General features: G+C 46.2%; 1 protein-coding gene across 2 annotated transcripts in view; it reads left to right on the forward strand.

Moving 5' to 3' along the window:
- The window catches only part of DCL1 (dicer-like 1), a 193,755-nt gene extending 181,340 nt beyond the window's left edge, over positions 1–12,415 (forward strand). Inside the window, exons 15-21 of one of the 2 annotated variants that reach the window (XM_086493338.1) lie at positions 7,638–8,257; positions 8,509–8,609; positions 8,726–8,919; positions 9,096–10,046; positions 10,124–10,288; positions 10,490–10,881; positions 11,897–12,415. In XM_086493338.1, coding sequence (XP_086349464.1) covers positions 7,638–8,257; positions 8,509–8,609; positions 8,726–8,919; positions 9,096–10,046; positions 10,124–10,288; positions 10,490–10,881; positions 11,897–12,068 — 2,595 coding nt within the window. In that variant the 3' untranslated portion in view covers positions 12,069–12,415. The remainder of the gene's footprint in view (positions 1–7,637; positions 8,258–8,508; positions 8,610–8,725; positions 8,920–9,095; positions 10,047–10,123; positions 10,289–10,489; positions 10,882–11,896) is intronic. The other variant, XM_086493339.1, reaches the window with a different exon arrangement.
- Positions 12,416–15,804: the final 3,389 nt, after the last annotated feature.

Genomic DNA, 15,804 nt, shown 5'->3' on the forward strand with positions numbered 1-15,804 from the left:
AAGGAGATCAATCTCTCCTCCCACAAGGCAACCCTGAAGCTCCTGACGCAATCGGCCCCGCTGTCGCTGAAACTGGGGCCCACCTAATCCTTGCACGTTCCACGAGACGATCCTCATGGGGAGCGAGAGAGAACAGACGCTGCCACAGCAGCAAGACCGGCTATCTTCGAGGCTGGCTTGGATGGGGAGTAATCCGCATCCGAGCGTCCTCTAGATAGGCGAGACTGCAGTGAGTGCCTAGCCCAAGCCCAAGCCTCGGCAGAGCGAGTCGTGCGTAAAGCAACCTCCTTTGTCCAGGAGTCCTCATGAATGTATACATAGCAAGGCAAACACTGCGTATCAACAAAAAAGTACACCACAATGTGCCTACATCTTGCTGAGTCTGGGGGTGTGACCGCAAACTTGGCAAGTGGCCACAAAGTCTGCAGCAAATCTGTAACTCCAAGTTCTCCCATGTGGTGAGAGAACTCGAGAACCTGTCTATGCAACCATCCCACCACTGAGTCGAGGGACCACTCTGTCTCGGTCCTACCACAGAGGGGGAAGGAGAAACCAATTGCGGAGTCCAGGGCCTCTGTCCCCCTAGCGGCGAGGAACGAAGCATGGACCCTGAAGCAAGCTGCCTCGTGGTTTGCTGCGGAATCGCCGAGAAAGCGAGTGAACCCGTAGTCGAAGAAATCCCAGCGGCGTCGGAGGTCTATGCTCGTCAGACCAAGAGGGATAGTTGCAAGGGAAGATGTCTGAACCTGCAGAGGGGGCCGCAAGAAGGGCTGACCCTCTCTCGCTAGGCGACTCGTGGCAAAGGCCTTGCCAAGCGATCTCCTAGCCGTTGGCGAGGGACCAGTCTCCTGAGTCAAATGTGGTACTGGAGCAGGAAGGGGGGGGGGGGAGAAGGAGCTGGGAGGGGGCGGAGGGGAAGTGGGGTGGGACGACAGAGGTAAAGGGGCGAGGTGGGGAGTGGACGGGAGCAGAGGGCGGGGGGGTGGATGAGGAGGAGGAGGGAAAATCTGTAGGTGGGGCGGCTGGCGAGGGTGAAGCGGAGGTGGAGGCTGGCGTAGGGGGCTCCTCCTGCTCAAGAGGACCAAAGCGGTTCCCCGTGGGAACCCACTGTTGTTGAGTAGGCACCTGAGGGCCACTCTGAGTGCCAGGCTGTCGCTGTGGCCCCTGGCGTCGACGGCCACGGGCCTGCTGCCACCCCTCCTTCGCTGGAGCCCCAGGCTCGGAGGGTGGCTCTGAATCTGTGCGCTGTGCCGTTGGCTGAGGCTGCGGCCCAGCCTTGGTAGGCTCAGGCTCAAGCTGAGGTGTAGGTCGTGGCCTCCTCCGTGGGCATGCCTTCGCTAGGTGGCCCATCTGTCTGCAAATGAAGCACTGGTTCGGGAGACCTGAGTACTCCACACTCTGTCTAAACCAACCCCCACTCACCCGAGGCAGAAGGATGACCTTTGGGAGCGTGTGGGTATCTCTGACCAAAACTCGAATTGAGGGGATGCCAGCCGCCTTGGCAGCTAGTGATGATGCCGTACGAGGTGTCTCCAAGACAGTCCCGATGGCGGAACCAATCCTGGAGAGAAGTGGTAGGTACTCCCTCCGTAAACCCGGAAAGCAGACTGAGATGGGGATGTCTGCCTCCTCTACTAGCACATCCGAAGTCGGGTCAAAACCATGTCGCCATTGTCGAAAGTGGGCGCGCGATGCTCGGATGGCCAGTGGACTCATAGCTATGACCTTGGAGACCATCTCGGAAGTCTCGAACTCAATCTGGTAGTACCCCCGTCCGAGAATCTGGACATCCAAGGTCTTGCCCACCTCTGCGAGAAGGCGGGCCTGGAGAAGGTCTCGCAGCTCTCCTCTGCTAGGTCGGGTGCCGAGAACCTTGGAGATGACCGAAGTCGCATGCAAACGCTCTACCTCTGCGGCAAGGCTCGCTGGCTCTGTCGGTGAAAGAGCAAGTCGAATGGTGGGCTCAGCGGGGTCGGGCGAGGGGGCTTCAGGCGAGTCCCTCTGTGGCGAAGCTGGAGCCTCCATCTTTGTCTACTGCTGTGGCGTAGGAAGAGGACGGCGGGCTAATCTGCAGCTTGGCACGCACAGCACTGCCCCAAAATGGACTCACGTAAAATAAAAATAAAACTAGGCGGGCCGGGGGGGGGGGGGGGGGGTAATGCGGGAGCGCTGGCAGCAAAGGCGGGGGCGGAAGCAGGTGGGAGCGACTGCAACAGGGACAGGGCAGCTGGCGGCAGGGGCGGAATAAGCGGGCGGGGCTGCAGCAGCAGCAGTTGCGCGCGCTGCTACAGCAGGGTTGGGGCAGCGCGTGGGCGAGTAAAGCAGTGAGGGGGGCAGCGAGGGCTAGCGGGGGGGGCAGGCGGGCAGCGCTGGGGGGGGGAAGGGGGAGGGCGAGGGCGTAGCGACGGGGATACAGCAGCAACGAGCTCGACTCTTTTTACAAGATGCCAGTTCTTACTTCCCATGACCTTGGTTTTACCAAGATTGACGGACAAACCACTTTCTTGGGCAAACCTATGCAAAGCATCCACGTGACATTGCATCCCCTCGGGAGAGTCAGAGATCAAATTAATATCATCAGCATATAACAATAGTGGAATCCATGTCCCTGCCAGCTGTGCACCTCTATCACCATCTCTCTCAATGTAGTCAGAAACCTCATCTACATACATATCAAATAGAGTAGGAGAGAGCGGGCAGCCCTGCTTCACCCCAATAGTGGAGTAAACCAGTGTGGATAGACATGCCCTCTAGGGTGCGTACATGCCCCACTACTGACCTGCATAATGCCATGACCCCCCAAATGAGCTCTGTGGGTACTCCCATCTGCTGTAATCTGCGCATCAATCTCGCTCTGGGCACTGTGTCAAATGCTTTACGGAAATCCACAAAGCTGCAATAGATCCGTCTCCCACGCAATCTGGCCTCCTCGATGATGGTTCTGAGTGTCAAGATATGGTCAAGAGTAGAAAAACCCCTCCTGAAACCTGCCTGCTCGGCTGCGCGCATCCCCTCCCTCTCTGCCCATCTACTCAGCTGCTGCTTAAGATTAGATGCGTACAACCGTGCCAATGTGTGTCCAATCATGATAGTGCGATAGTTCCCAGGCTCCATAGGGTCTCTCGACTTGAAGATAGGTACAATAGTAGATAGGCTCCAGGTATCAGGCAAGCCCTCACACATGGCACGGTTAAACATAACTGCTAGAAGCTCTGCTAGTAAATCTCTGGCATGCATGAAATGCTCAGCCACTAAGCCATCATGATCATATGCTCTCCCAGTCCTCATCCTGTCAATGGCCTTCCTCACCATCTTAGCGGTGAAAAAAACACGTGTGTGGGCATGGATCAGGGGGGTCGGGAAGAGGGGGCTGCTCAGGAACTGTGTACAAAGATGATGCATACTGGCCTTAGGCCTCTGTAGAATTGATGGCAGGGGGGGGGGGGGGGGGGGGGAGTGCTCATGAAAGAGCCTCCACGACTCACGTGAGTCCTGACTCAAGAATAGCTGGTATAGATCCTGCTCTAGGCGAGCCAAAAATACCCTCTTCTTCCGTTGCACTAGGCGTCGGAAGTCAATCTGTGACTGCCTATGAGTGATGTCCCCCAAAAGCACCTCCCTCTGAAGTCTAGCTCTAGTGTCCCGGCATTCCTCATCATACCAACTGTTCTGGGGCATGCTCCCCAAACGGCATCTCTGCTCAGGCTGGTTATGTGGGTATGCCTCTGCTGCTGCATCATGTAGTGTCTGTGTCAGTATAGTAGTAAGCTCCTCCAGAGGTCGCCCTGCCTCCTCTATGCACAGGCGTCTATAGATCCCATCTATGTATACAGAGTCCGTCTCCGTCGTGAAGGTGTAGCGAGTAGGGGCTGCTGCCCGTAGCTTGTGTGCTACACTAAACTGAAAAGAAATGGTCAGTGATACAAGAGCATGATCCACTGCCACACCAACAGGTCTGGGTCCAACCGTGAGGTCCTGGATACTAGAGATGAGGCTCAGTTGTGCCATGACATAGTCCACTGTGCTAGCTCCATGTCTGTGTGGGAAGCATGTGAAGCCTCCCGAAGCAGGAAACCTCTGTAGGCCATTCAAGATGGCCAGTACATGTGCGGTGCCTATGTCTATCAAGTGTCGCCCATACTCAGTATATTCCGCATCGTGTGATAGTCTGGACAGGCCCGTCTCTACAACATCTAGCTCTCTCAGCATCTCCTCTAAAGTATCATAAAACACTATCTGGTGATGGGCAGTCCTAGCATTGAAGTCCCCTAGAATGATAATGTCACCATCTCTAGAGAACTCCCATATGTCATCATCCAAAATAGAAAAGGGGGACTGTCCTCTGGGTGATGCATAGACCGACGTACTCGGGGGAAAGTAGCAAATAGCAATGTAGAGATATCTGCCTGTCTTTGCTTTCAATCTTACCCACATGTACCTAGCCTGCTCATCCCTAGCGGCTATATGTATCAATGGTTGCAAGTCCACTCTAAATAACACTGCCACTCCCCCCGAGCCCCGTCCTCTGTGCTCTGAGCGTGTCTCCTGTCTGTAAGCTGTCTCCCATCTGTATCCACTGATGTGAGGCATGGATTGCCCAGGGGCCTGGTGTGTCTCAGAGTAAAAGATGATGTCTCTTCCAGTAAAGCTATCCTCAAAAGCACCCACATCAAGACGCATGGATCCATTACAATTCCAGGCCGCCACTTTGAGTGTGGTCCCATAAGTCTCGCACCGTCATGTGGAGCATCGCTCCAGTATTACTACTCTTCCATCTCGGTAAAAGGCAATCTTGCCTTTTCCCCTTGCCGCTCTAATCTCCGGCATTACTTCCTGCATATGAGCGATCTGCGAGAGGGTAAGATCATCCCCGAGAAAAATGCCCGTTTCTTTAAGAGTTGGCCTTTTCTTCAAGGACTTATTCGCTTCCATGGAGGGAAAACGGAGGATGAGTGCCCTTTCTTTTGAGGTTTCCCCACTGCTTCCATTTTTCTTTATGTTGCCCACTCTCCAAGCTCTTGTGTGCGTCGGCTCATGAACCCCCATCAAGGCCATGAGTTCTTTTACCTCTTCGTCCACATTGCCTTTGTCTTTAAGACCGCAAATTCTCACATGTAAAGCGCGCACACGTCTTCTTTGCTCCTCCTCTAGTGTTTGATTAATGATAGTGGGGTGTGGACGTGGACGTTATCTCCTTGCCTTCTCCTTTCTTAGCCACCTCTAGTGTCTGATTAATGATAGTGGGGGGGGCGGGGAATGCAAAGCGCGTGAGCAAGGGGGGTAGCGGTAGCAGGAGAGCAGGGGTGGCAGCGGGGAGTAGGGGGCAGCGGGTGCAAGGCAGGGACGAGAGAGAGAGAGAGAGAGAGAGAGAGAGAGAGAGAGAGAGAGAGAGAGAGAGAGAGAGAGAGAGAGAGAGAGAGAGAGAGAGAGAGAGAGAGAAATGAAAATGAAATGAAATGTTATATTAACGTCTTCAAAAGGCCAAAATGACCTGAGAGAGAGAGAGAGAAATGAAATGAAATGAAATGTTATATTAACGTCTTCAAAAGGCCAAAATGACCTATGAGACCAATCAGTTACAAAAAATAGTGAATCTAATACCATGTCTGAGAGAGAGAGAGAGAGAGAGAGAGAGAGAGAGAGAGAGAGAGAGAGAGAGAGAGAGAGAGAGAGAGAGAGAGAGAGAGAGAGAGAGAGAGATGAAATGAGATGTTATATTAACGTCTTCAAGAAGCCAAAAATGACCTATGAGACCAAAAAATTACAATTGGTGAATCTGATACCATGTCTGAGTAGAGAAATGAAATGAAATGTTATATTAACGTCTTCAAAAGGCCAGAATGACCTATGAGACCAAACTGATACAAAAGTGGTGAATCTGTTACAATGTCTGGGTACCTTAGTACTAAAGTACTAAGTGTGAAAAGTGCAAAGTGTGAAAGTGTGAAGGTAAATGTGAAAAACTAAATACAAAGTATTGAATAAACTTCTTAGGAGCGTTCTTGGGTGTTTGGCTAGAATGCTTCTAATCCTTTGTTGTAGTCTCCTCCGGTGAAGTGTGCTTCTGCATCTTGGTCGTGGTCGTCTCGATTTCCTAAGCTCAATCGCTCTGTCAATTAGGGTGCCTTTGGTATGAATGTGGGTACTCCTTTGTGTTGGCTGCTGGCCTCTTGCTTCCCCTTCCACTCCTGCTTCTCTCGATCCGAAGAAATCTGTGATCTGCCTCTGAGGATGTAGTTCTCTTTGTCTTCTCATTAGATTATTCCTGTGCCGATGTAGTTCCAGTAGGTACAAGCCTAAGCATCTTTGATCTTGGTATTGCACGATTCTATCTAGAGGTCCAAAGCTGTCTTTAAAGAGGCAATGAAAACACCCACGTATCTCATAGTATATTGTGCAGTGGCATATATAGTGTAATTCTGTCTCCGGCTCCATTCCGCATAACTTGCAAATTCTGCTCTCAGGTGGGATTCCCCTAAATCTGCCAAATTCAATTTCCAACCGGTGTGAGGATGTACAAATCTGACCAATATCACATCTCAAACCATGAGACAGGTGGGTATCCATGTAACTTGGGCGAATCACAAATCCATCTTCAGATAGTTGTAGGAAGTTTTCTTTGTAGTCGGCCATCTTCGTGCCCAATTCTTGTGTAGGGTCTACCCATGTCCTCTTAGTATCCAACTGTATAAGATCTTGTCGGATGATTTTATTAATCTCCGTTCGTGTAATTGCCAGTGATGGAGCCTCAAGAGAGTATTGGAAGGGGGGTAATCTTTCCATACTGAACCCGTGTCTCTGAAACCACGAGGACAGTTGCGCATACCAGCATGATGTATCCCCTTTCATTGCCAATTGTCGAGAGGATTCGAGTACCAGTCTAGTATATCGGCCATTATTTGTATCCCATAAACCATGTATAAAGGACACTGATCTGGTAAGAGCTTCAATTTCTATCGGAGGGGCCGCTAGTTCCGCTCGGGTAATCGCGTGTGGTACGGAGGCCTTGGCTCTAATCATTCGGGAAATCATAGATACCAAAGGTCTCTCCATTGACTTCCAATTATCCTGATCCACAGATGGTCCCCAAATCTGGACCCCATAAAGCATAGCCGAAGCCACCATAGTATCAAAGAGCCAAAGTTTTGTTCGTGGTTCCTGAAACTGCACTTGTGAACATGATAAAGAGAGAGAGAGAAAGAAAGAAAGAAAGAAAGAAAGATTTTTAACGTCTATGTCAGGCCGAAATCGGCCTATGAGACAAATCAAATGTACATGGTGTGTATGTCATCCGTCTATCGGAAAGACAAATGAAACAAAACTGATACAAAACTGAACTGAATGTAGGTAGTGGAGTATCTGAGGAGGGATGGAGTTCTATCTCTAGGGGTATATGCATGTCTATATGCTCAAGGTAGTACAATCATGAGAATGCATCAAGCTATCTAGCTCCATCCTGTACTAATGGGGGGATGTAAGATGTGGTACATGGGCGGGTCTGGTGCCAAGGCTACCCGGATGAAAGCTGTTGGGTCGGCCCTCATCTGATAGATAGATAGATAGATAGATAGATAGAGAGAGAGAGAGAGAGAGAGAGAGAGAGAGAGAGAGAGAGAGAGAGGTGGTTTTATTGGCAGGTGGACATGATAAAGAGTTTTCATGTTCGTCTCATGAGCATAGTTCTAGATGTTGATGTTGTACCTGTGACCACTGCTTGGGATTCTTCAAAGGCTTATCTGTTTGTTCCTCTAGCGATTGGCACTTTATCAGCAGTAAACTGGTCGCTTATTGAGAATACTGTGAACAACTCGTCTTGGGATAATCCTCTCCAACGTGCTCGTCCAGATGTGTATTTGGGGACAGATGAGCGAGCTCTTGGTGGAGATCGAAGAGAGTACGCGTTTGCCAAACTTCGGTCCAGTTTGTCTGCAAATAACAAAATCTCTCATCCCACCTATGGTAAAAGAGGGGCAGTTGCAGAATTTGATATCGTCAAAGCAACAGGTTTGATACCTTGGGGTGAAATATCAGAGGATGTCTGTGATATTTCTCCCAGAGATGGAATGCTTCTCATGGCAGATAGTTTTCACAGCATTTCTGAGTTGACTGGGGTTATCATAACCACTGCTCATTCTGGAAAAAGATTCTATGTGGACTCAGTACGTACAGATATGACTGCAGAAAGCTCCTTTCCAAGAAAAGATGGATATCTTGGGCCTGTAGAGTACAGCTCTTATGCCGATTATTACAAACAAAAGTAAGTTTGTATTTCTCTGCATATTTTTCATTGGCAAGAAATTATCTGCATGCGTTTCAGTCAAAGAATATGAACAACAAAGAGTCATATATACTGAATCAATTACTGAAAGGAAGACCTGAGCCTTTAAGCTGTTCCACTCCCATCTAGGATATCCATTCTTCAACACTCAAAAGATTCATTTGTAAATAGAGTCTTAATGAACTATATATTGTCACATCTGAATATTTGAAGTTTATGTGTTGTGTCAGGTATGGACGAGATTTGAGGTGCAAGAAACAGCCTTTAATTAGAGGAAGGGGCGTTTCCCACTGCAAGAATCTTCTTTCTCCACGGTTTGAATCCTCAGAAGGTACAAGACTTACCAGAGATTTTCACACAATTCATGGTGTAACAATACTTGCCTTGAAGACAATTTCATAGCTGATATGTAGATGCCTTTCTCGTCTTTTGGTTATGTTTACGCAGCAGGCAATACAGAAGAGGGACAAGACAAAACTTACTACGTAATGCTCCCACCAGAGTTGTGTATAGTTCATCCCTTACCTGGCCCTTTGATCAGAGCTGCTCAGAGTCTACCATCTATCATGAGGAGAGTGGAGAGCATGTTACTTGCCATTCAACTTAAACATGAGATTGGTTATCGCATACCTGCATCAAAGGTAATTATCTTTTCTTTGGGTGGGCACTGCACTGAGATTTAGTTGCTGAGCCATTTTGTCTTTTGATGAGAACATTTGATAGAGACAGTTCATCATGTCTCGTGGAATTTTGCGTGAAAGAGCCAAAAGTCTGTTGTTGTAGTATACCAAGTCAGTTGTTTTTCACTTTTGCTCAGGTTTTGGAGGCTTTGACTGCTGCGTCTTGTCAAGAGACTTTCTGTTATGAGCGTGCGGAGCTCTTGGGAGATGCTTATTTAAAATGGGTCGTTAGTCGGTGGCTTTTCTTGAAGTTTCCTCAAAAGCACGAGGGACAACTTACTCGGATGCGGCAACAGAATGTTAGCAACATGGTTCTGTATGAGAAGGCTCTCCAGAAAGGACTGCAGTCATACATTCAGGCTGACCGTTTTGCACCATGCAGATGGACTGCCCCTGGAGTGCCTCCTGTTTTTGATGAAGATTCTAAGGATGAAGATTTTCTGTCTGAGAGAAGTATGTTTGATCTGCGAAAAGATAAATCTAAAGAGGAGTTGAAGGATCAAAGCAGTGAGTATGAGGTGCTTGGCGACAGCGATGAAGAGCCAAGCATAGCAGAAGATGGTGAAATTGAAGGAGACTTAAGCTCCTACAGGGTCTTATCTAGCAAGACCCTTGCCGATGTCGTCGAAGCATTAATTGGAGTGTATTATGTAGAGAGTGGTCCAAAGGCTGCAACACATCTCATGGACTGGATTGGTATTCCATCACATTATGACATGGAAGAAGGAACAAGGGCCAGAGCAGGGTGTACTGTCCCAGAGACAGTTTTGAGAAGTATTGAGTTTGAGAAGCTAGAAGTTTCTATTGGTTATTCTTTCGGAGAAAAAAGTCTTCTTGTAGAAGCAATCACTCATGCATCACGCCCTGCTTCTGGAGTACCATGCTATCAGCGACTTGAGTTTGTAGGTGATGCTGTTCTGGATCATCTAATAACAAGTCATCTCTTCTTCACCTACACAGACCTTCCTCCTGGCCGATTGACGGATCTCAGGGCAGCTGCGGTAAATAATGAAAATTTTGCCCGGGTTGCTGTAAAACATGGATTGCATTTACATCTGCGGCATGGATCTTCAGCTCTCGAGACTCAGGTAAAGGAGTTTTTCCGGCCCTTCTCCGGTCCAAAGCAGGGAGTGTTCGTTTCTAAGAGCTGTTTTTATGTCTGCAGATTCGAGATTTTGTCAAAGATATAAAGTCGGAATTGGACAAGCCTGGAGTTAATTCATTTGGATTGGGAGACTTTAAAGCTCCAAAGGTGCTTGGAGATATTGTAGAATCTATTGCTGGGGCAATTTTTCTCGACAATGGATTGTGTGCAGATGAAGTGTGGAGGGTGAGTTGGGAGAATTCAAAGTTCTGATCTGTTTATAGCATATACGCCATGATAGTGCATGCACACACTCACTCAGGCATGTTTGGAAGCATATGTTCATCCCTTCACACCCATAACGAGTCACATAAATACTCACATATACATACAATTATTGATTAATGAAATTCTACTACCAATTAAAATTCTCTTAATTATGTGCAGGTTTTTGAGCCATTGCTGCAACCAATGGTGACACAAGATACTCTTCCAATGCATCCTGTTCGAGAACTCCAAGAACGTTGCCAGCAGCAGGCTGAGGGCCTGGAATATAAGTCCTCTAGAACGGGTAATTTGGCCACTGTGGAAGTTTTCATAGATGGCATACAGATTGGGCTTGCGCAAAACCCACAAAAGAAGATGGCACAAAAGCTTGCGGCCCGCAATGCTTTGGTGAAGCTTAAAGAAAAAGAGGCTAGCCAGAAGGAAGCAGCAAAAGCAGCTGCTGAGGCAGCTGGAGATCTTGATGACGCCAAGAAGAAGGCAAATCAGACCTTCACACGGCAGCTGCTAAATGACATTTGTTTGAGAAGACAATGGCCCATGCCACAGTACAGGTACAAGTTTTCATGTTTATAAGTGCTCAATTGATTGGTCGTCTCTATTCCCTCTTGAGTAGCAGGTCTTGAGTTCAAGCCCTGTCAGATAGATCCTTGACGTCTCTTGGGATTGTTCCTACGACAGTAAAAATTTCTCGTCTCTTGGGTGGGTGGGTGTTGGGGAGGGGGATTGTTCCAACGATGCTAAATTATTCTCTTCTGTCTTCTTTCAACGATAATTCCTTTTACATTAGCCTGAACTTTGAAAATGTACATTTTTGTCTCAATGGCAATTCATCCTTTTTTAGAGAAGATACCCACAGCATCCTGCAAAGTTTGTATGATACTGTGCTTCAAGTAGTTTGTTGAAGCTTTTTTTTCCTTCACGCAAAGAAAGTATCTTTCATTAAAAACACTTTGGGCACAGACCCCCAAGGTCAATCACGTAGATATGTTGGTGACAAACAGAGTAACTCTGAGTCCAAATTCATGTAGAAAGACAGTTGAAGCACATGCTTGGACATCGGATTCAAAGAAAATCCCCACCACTATGAACTACCTTATACACTTCCAGCAAAAGTGGCATAAGTGTGTGTGTACGAATTTGTCGAAGTAATGCCACTAGCTTGCAGTTTGTGAAGTAACCAGAGAATGTCGATTGGCCCCAAGGAAACGCCCTATGTTATACTCCTGAGGGAAGAGGATTTAGAGGGCTCCCCCATTGACCCTCTAAAGGTGATATTAGGGGGTCCTTAGAAGAATTTTGTGGGTTCCATAGGCCTGCTTCAAAAGCGAAAGAGCTCAAATGGCCCTTCTCCTGTATTTTCTCACATCAAATGTTGGCAAAAAGTCAAAAGTATAGTGTGTATGCTAAATAGAGTCCAAAAGGCCCTTTTAGTGGGTCTATGGAGTCATTAGAGTTGTGCCTCAATATTAACTTGGGTGTGCTATTTGCACATGCTGTCTTGATGAAGGTGGCCTCCATATTATTTGAGTATTTCTACTTATCACATATATTTGTTGTTTGATACAGGTGTGTCAGCGAAGGTGGCCCTGCCCATGCAAAGAGGTTCACATACTCCGTTCGTATCCACACAACAGAACACGGCTGGACAGAAGAATGTGTGGGTGAGCCAATGCCAAGTGTGAAGAAGGCGAAGGATTCTGCCGCTCAGCTGCTTTTACAAATCATTAAGAAGTATTGACATGGAAAGCTGGAACATTTCCAAAAATACCCAAAGAGAAGCAGCATATCCACATCAATGTGTGGGCATGCCAAAAAATACATACACAATGAGCCACTGATCAAAAAATGATCATGCCGTACTGCAAATCAACAGAAAAATGATTCATCACCCTTGAAAAGGGCATTCTTACATCATTTTTCATGGCCAGTTACCATATGCAAACTGGCCCTGAAGCCATAGAAACAAGGCTCAATTTTTTGATTTTGAAGGGCAGTCTCATTGATGTGCTCTCTCAAGATGTACACTTACAGTTTGTATGTATGTATCACATGTATGTAATAGATATGTTTTTTTCTTTTGTGTAATTATAATGATTTTTATTTTAAAAAACCGTACATCCCCCCCCTCTCTCTCTCTCTCTCTCTCTCTCTCTCTCTCATTCATATACCATGTATCTTATATCCTAGCCTCCCATGGATCACCCCCTCCCCCTTACAACATGAATATATTTTGTCAGTACTTCTGCCCCTTCTCGTTAGATGGAGGATTCACACATATGTTCGATTTGTCTCATAGGCTGACCTTCATCACCTTGGGAGGGTTTAAGCTTGGTTGGGTACAGATTTTCAAGTGCCCTTCAAAGTGCTTCCGAATGGAAGTCTCGGGGGTGAGAAACAGAGGGCTTAGACTGATAGGCAAGGGCATGTAGAAACGGAAAGATAATGACTCAAAACCCCCGCACGTGAGCATGAATAGTGCATGTAGAAACGGTTGCAACAATGGGAGAGCCAACCAGTTGCTAAGAGAAGGGCATACGAAATCTCAAGAGGAGGCAGGAACCTTTGAATAGCCAAGCATAAACATACCATCAGTCTCCTTTGTAGATATCGAAAAAAAGCCATCAAAAAGGATATCAGGAGAGTCGAAGTTTCAAGTGCCAACCACGAAAAAAGAACAAGTGCCAATGGTCCAACTTTCTAAAGATGAAGAAGATGCATTAAAGGAGCACATAGTCCATGAAGTAGATGTTGAATGGAAAGCGAAAATGGATTGGCAGTTGAGAGTTCTATACTCGGTCAATGTAACTCAGCTCACTCCCAACCAAATCAATGCTCAATGGCATCAACAGTCACTACCCTACCCATTGATAAAGGTGGAGCTATTGCAAGTTAAAGAAAGACTTTACAAGGATATGTAGGCAGAAGGCTCAGATGCTCTCCACCCTAAATGGAGAAAGAACTGGCTCAACAAGAACTCTAGATACCTCATTCTATTTACAAGATCACCTGCAACACTGCAACAATACAAAAGGACTCCACATTTTGTCCTGTACCAAGGGTAAGGACGTGGCAGGCATACGATGCATTGAGGAAGAAGAGACCAACTTGGCTCAACTACCCCAGACTGCCAGCTCTAGAGTAGGGAACAACAACAGAGAAATACATGGTGAAAACCCTAACGGATGTCATGAATTTTTTCAAAAGTCTACCTGACCTCTCATGTGCTATGCTCTATAAAATTTGCCGAATGCTGCCCACATGCGTTCAAGCTTTTCATGAGCCCGAGCAATCAAGAGCTCCTTGGATGTCTTTCCTAGATGGCAACAAAAGCTTTTCATGAGCCCGAGCAATCAAGAGCTCCTTGGATGTCTTTCCTAGATGGCAACAAAGGTCTATGCTATGATTTGAGTGGACAACCCTCAGAAGAAGCCCTCTACGATTTCTACGCCAGATGCATGTTCCTACCCTGCTATATGTTGGTATTTGAAGAGGCATTTTATACTAGATTCTTCACATGGTGGACAAAGATTTTTGGGCCAATGATCAGTGAGCCTTATATCAAGGTTTGTTGGCTATCCAGCCATCGAACTTAAAAACAAAGTCACCATGCAGTTTTTGCAAGTCTTTGATAAAGAAAGACGAAGCAGACATGAGAAAGCTCTACACGCGCTAAGACCACCTTGCCAACCGTCAACCTGAAAACTACTTTAGTCCATGAAGCTGTGTCAAGGGACGACATAGTCAAGGAGGGGGGGAATGTTAGCAACAAGCTAACTCAAATAACATTTTTTGAGAGCTTTTATTGTAAAAACACTTATTCTTTTGATAAATTGGGAATGTTGTAACTCTTATTTTTCAGATGGATAATGTAATCGATGAGACGGGGCTATAAGCTTCCAGATTGTATAAACTTATCTCTAGTTAGAGCTCCTAGATTATTCATTTTGACCAAAGAAACCTTGGCTAAGGGGGTAAAGGCCAATTTTTGTAAGTTATTTTAGATAATAGAAACACATCATGAGCTAATGGTGCTCATAGGTCAAAAACTCATTGCTGTTAATCATCATGATTTTTGCACTTGACCTAAAGTGAGATTTGAGACCATAAGAATGTGTGCTTAGGTCTCAAATCGGGAATGTTGTAACTCTTATTATAAAAATACTTATTCTTTTGATAACATTTTTCAGGAGCTTTTATTATAAAAAATCTTATTCTTTTGATAAATTGGGAATGTTGTAACTCTTATTTTCCAGATGGATAGTGTAATCGATGAGCCAGGGCTATAATCTTCCAGATCAACTTATCTCTAGTTAGACCTCCCAGATTATTAGTTTTGATCAAAGAAACCTTGGCTAAGGTATAAAGGTCAATTTTTGTAAGTTATTTTGAATAATAGAAACACAGCGTGAGCTAATGGTGCTACTTCTCTCCTGCTTGTGTTTCTTACTCCCTTCTTGATCGGCCAAACGACCGACCGTTTTCCGACCGACCACTTTTCGGCCGCCGACCTTAATATTTCGGCGAAAAGGAATATTCTGTAAAAAAAATTTGGTTTCCGATGAGTGATTTTTCTTCACGCACAATGGCTTCTCCTCATAGTGGGGGACGTTACAAATGTGCGTTTTAATACAGAAAATTACAAGGGGTAAATCGGGTTCCATACTTCACAATTTCCCACTTGGAGACTAATCTCCAAACCAAACCTGTGACTGCTTTCCATCCTGGCTTCTTATCCTTAAATGCCGATTGAAGATTAACAAAATCTCAACTTCTCCTTGTTGACCACCTTTGTAAACATATCTATAGGATTTTCACTTGTATACACCTTTCCTAGCTTTAGTTGTCCCTCTTCCAAAAGAGTGTGTATGAAGCGCTGTGGTTATCATTGTACAAAACACAATTGTCTTGTTTGAATCCAAGCTCTTCTAAGAATCTGTGAAGCCACATAATTTCTTTGCTTGCCTCTGTCAATGCTACATACTTTGCTTCCGTGGTAAAAAGTGAAACACTTTTTGTAGCTTTGAATCCCGGCTTATTGTTGTGCCTCCAACCATGAAGACATATCTAGTAGTTCTCCTTCGAGTATATTTGTCACCTGCCATATCTGCATCAACATACCCTTGAAGAACAATATCAATTCCTCTAAAATACAAAGCATTTGTTGTTGTTGTCCTTTCAAATACCTAAGTATCCACTTCACATCTTGCCAGTGCTCTTTACCTGGGTTGTCCATGAACCTACTTACAACTCCTACTGCATGTGCAATGTCTGGCCTTGTCCAGACCATAGCATACATAAGAGAACCTACCACTGCACCATATGGAACTTTAGACATATAAACTATCTCCTCTTATGTCTTTGGACACATATACTTGGTTAGAGTAAAGTAACCAGCCAAAGGTGTAGAAACTGTTTTTACATTTTGCATTGCAAACCTTTCTAGTACCTTCTTGATGTAATCCTCTTGAGATAAC

This window comes from Adiantum capillus-veneris, chromosome 21 (genome assembly GCF_014529385.1).
Source record: "Adiantum capillus-veneris isolate H3 chromosome 21, ASM1452938v2, whole genome shotgun sequence".
NCBI lineage: Eukaryota > Viridiplantae > Streptophyta > Polypodiopsida > Polypodiales > Pteridaceae > Adiantum > Adiantum capillus-veneris.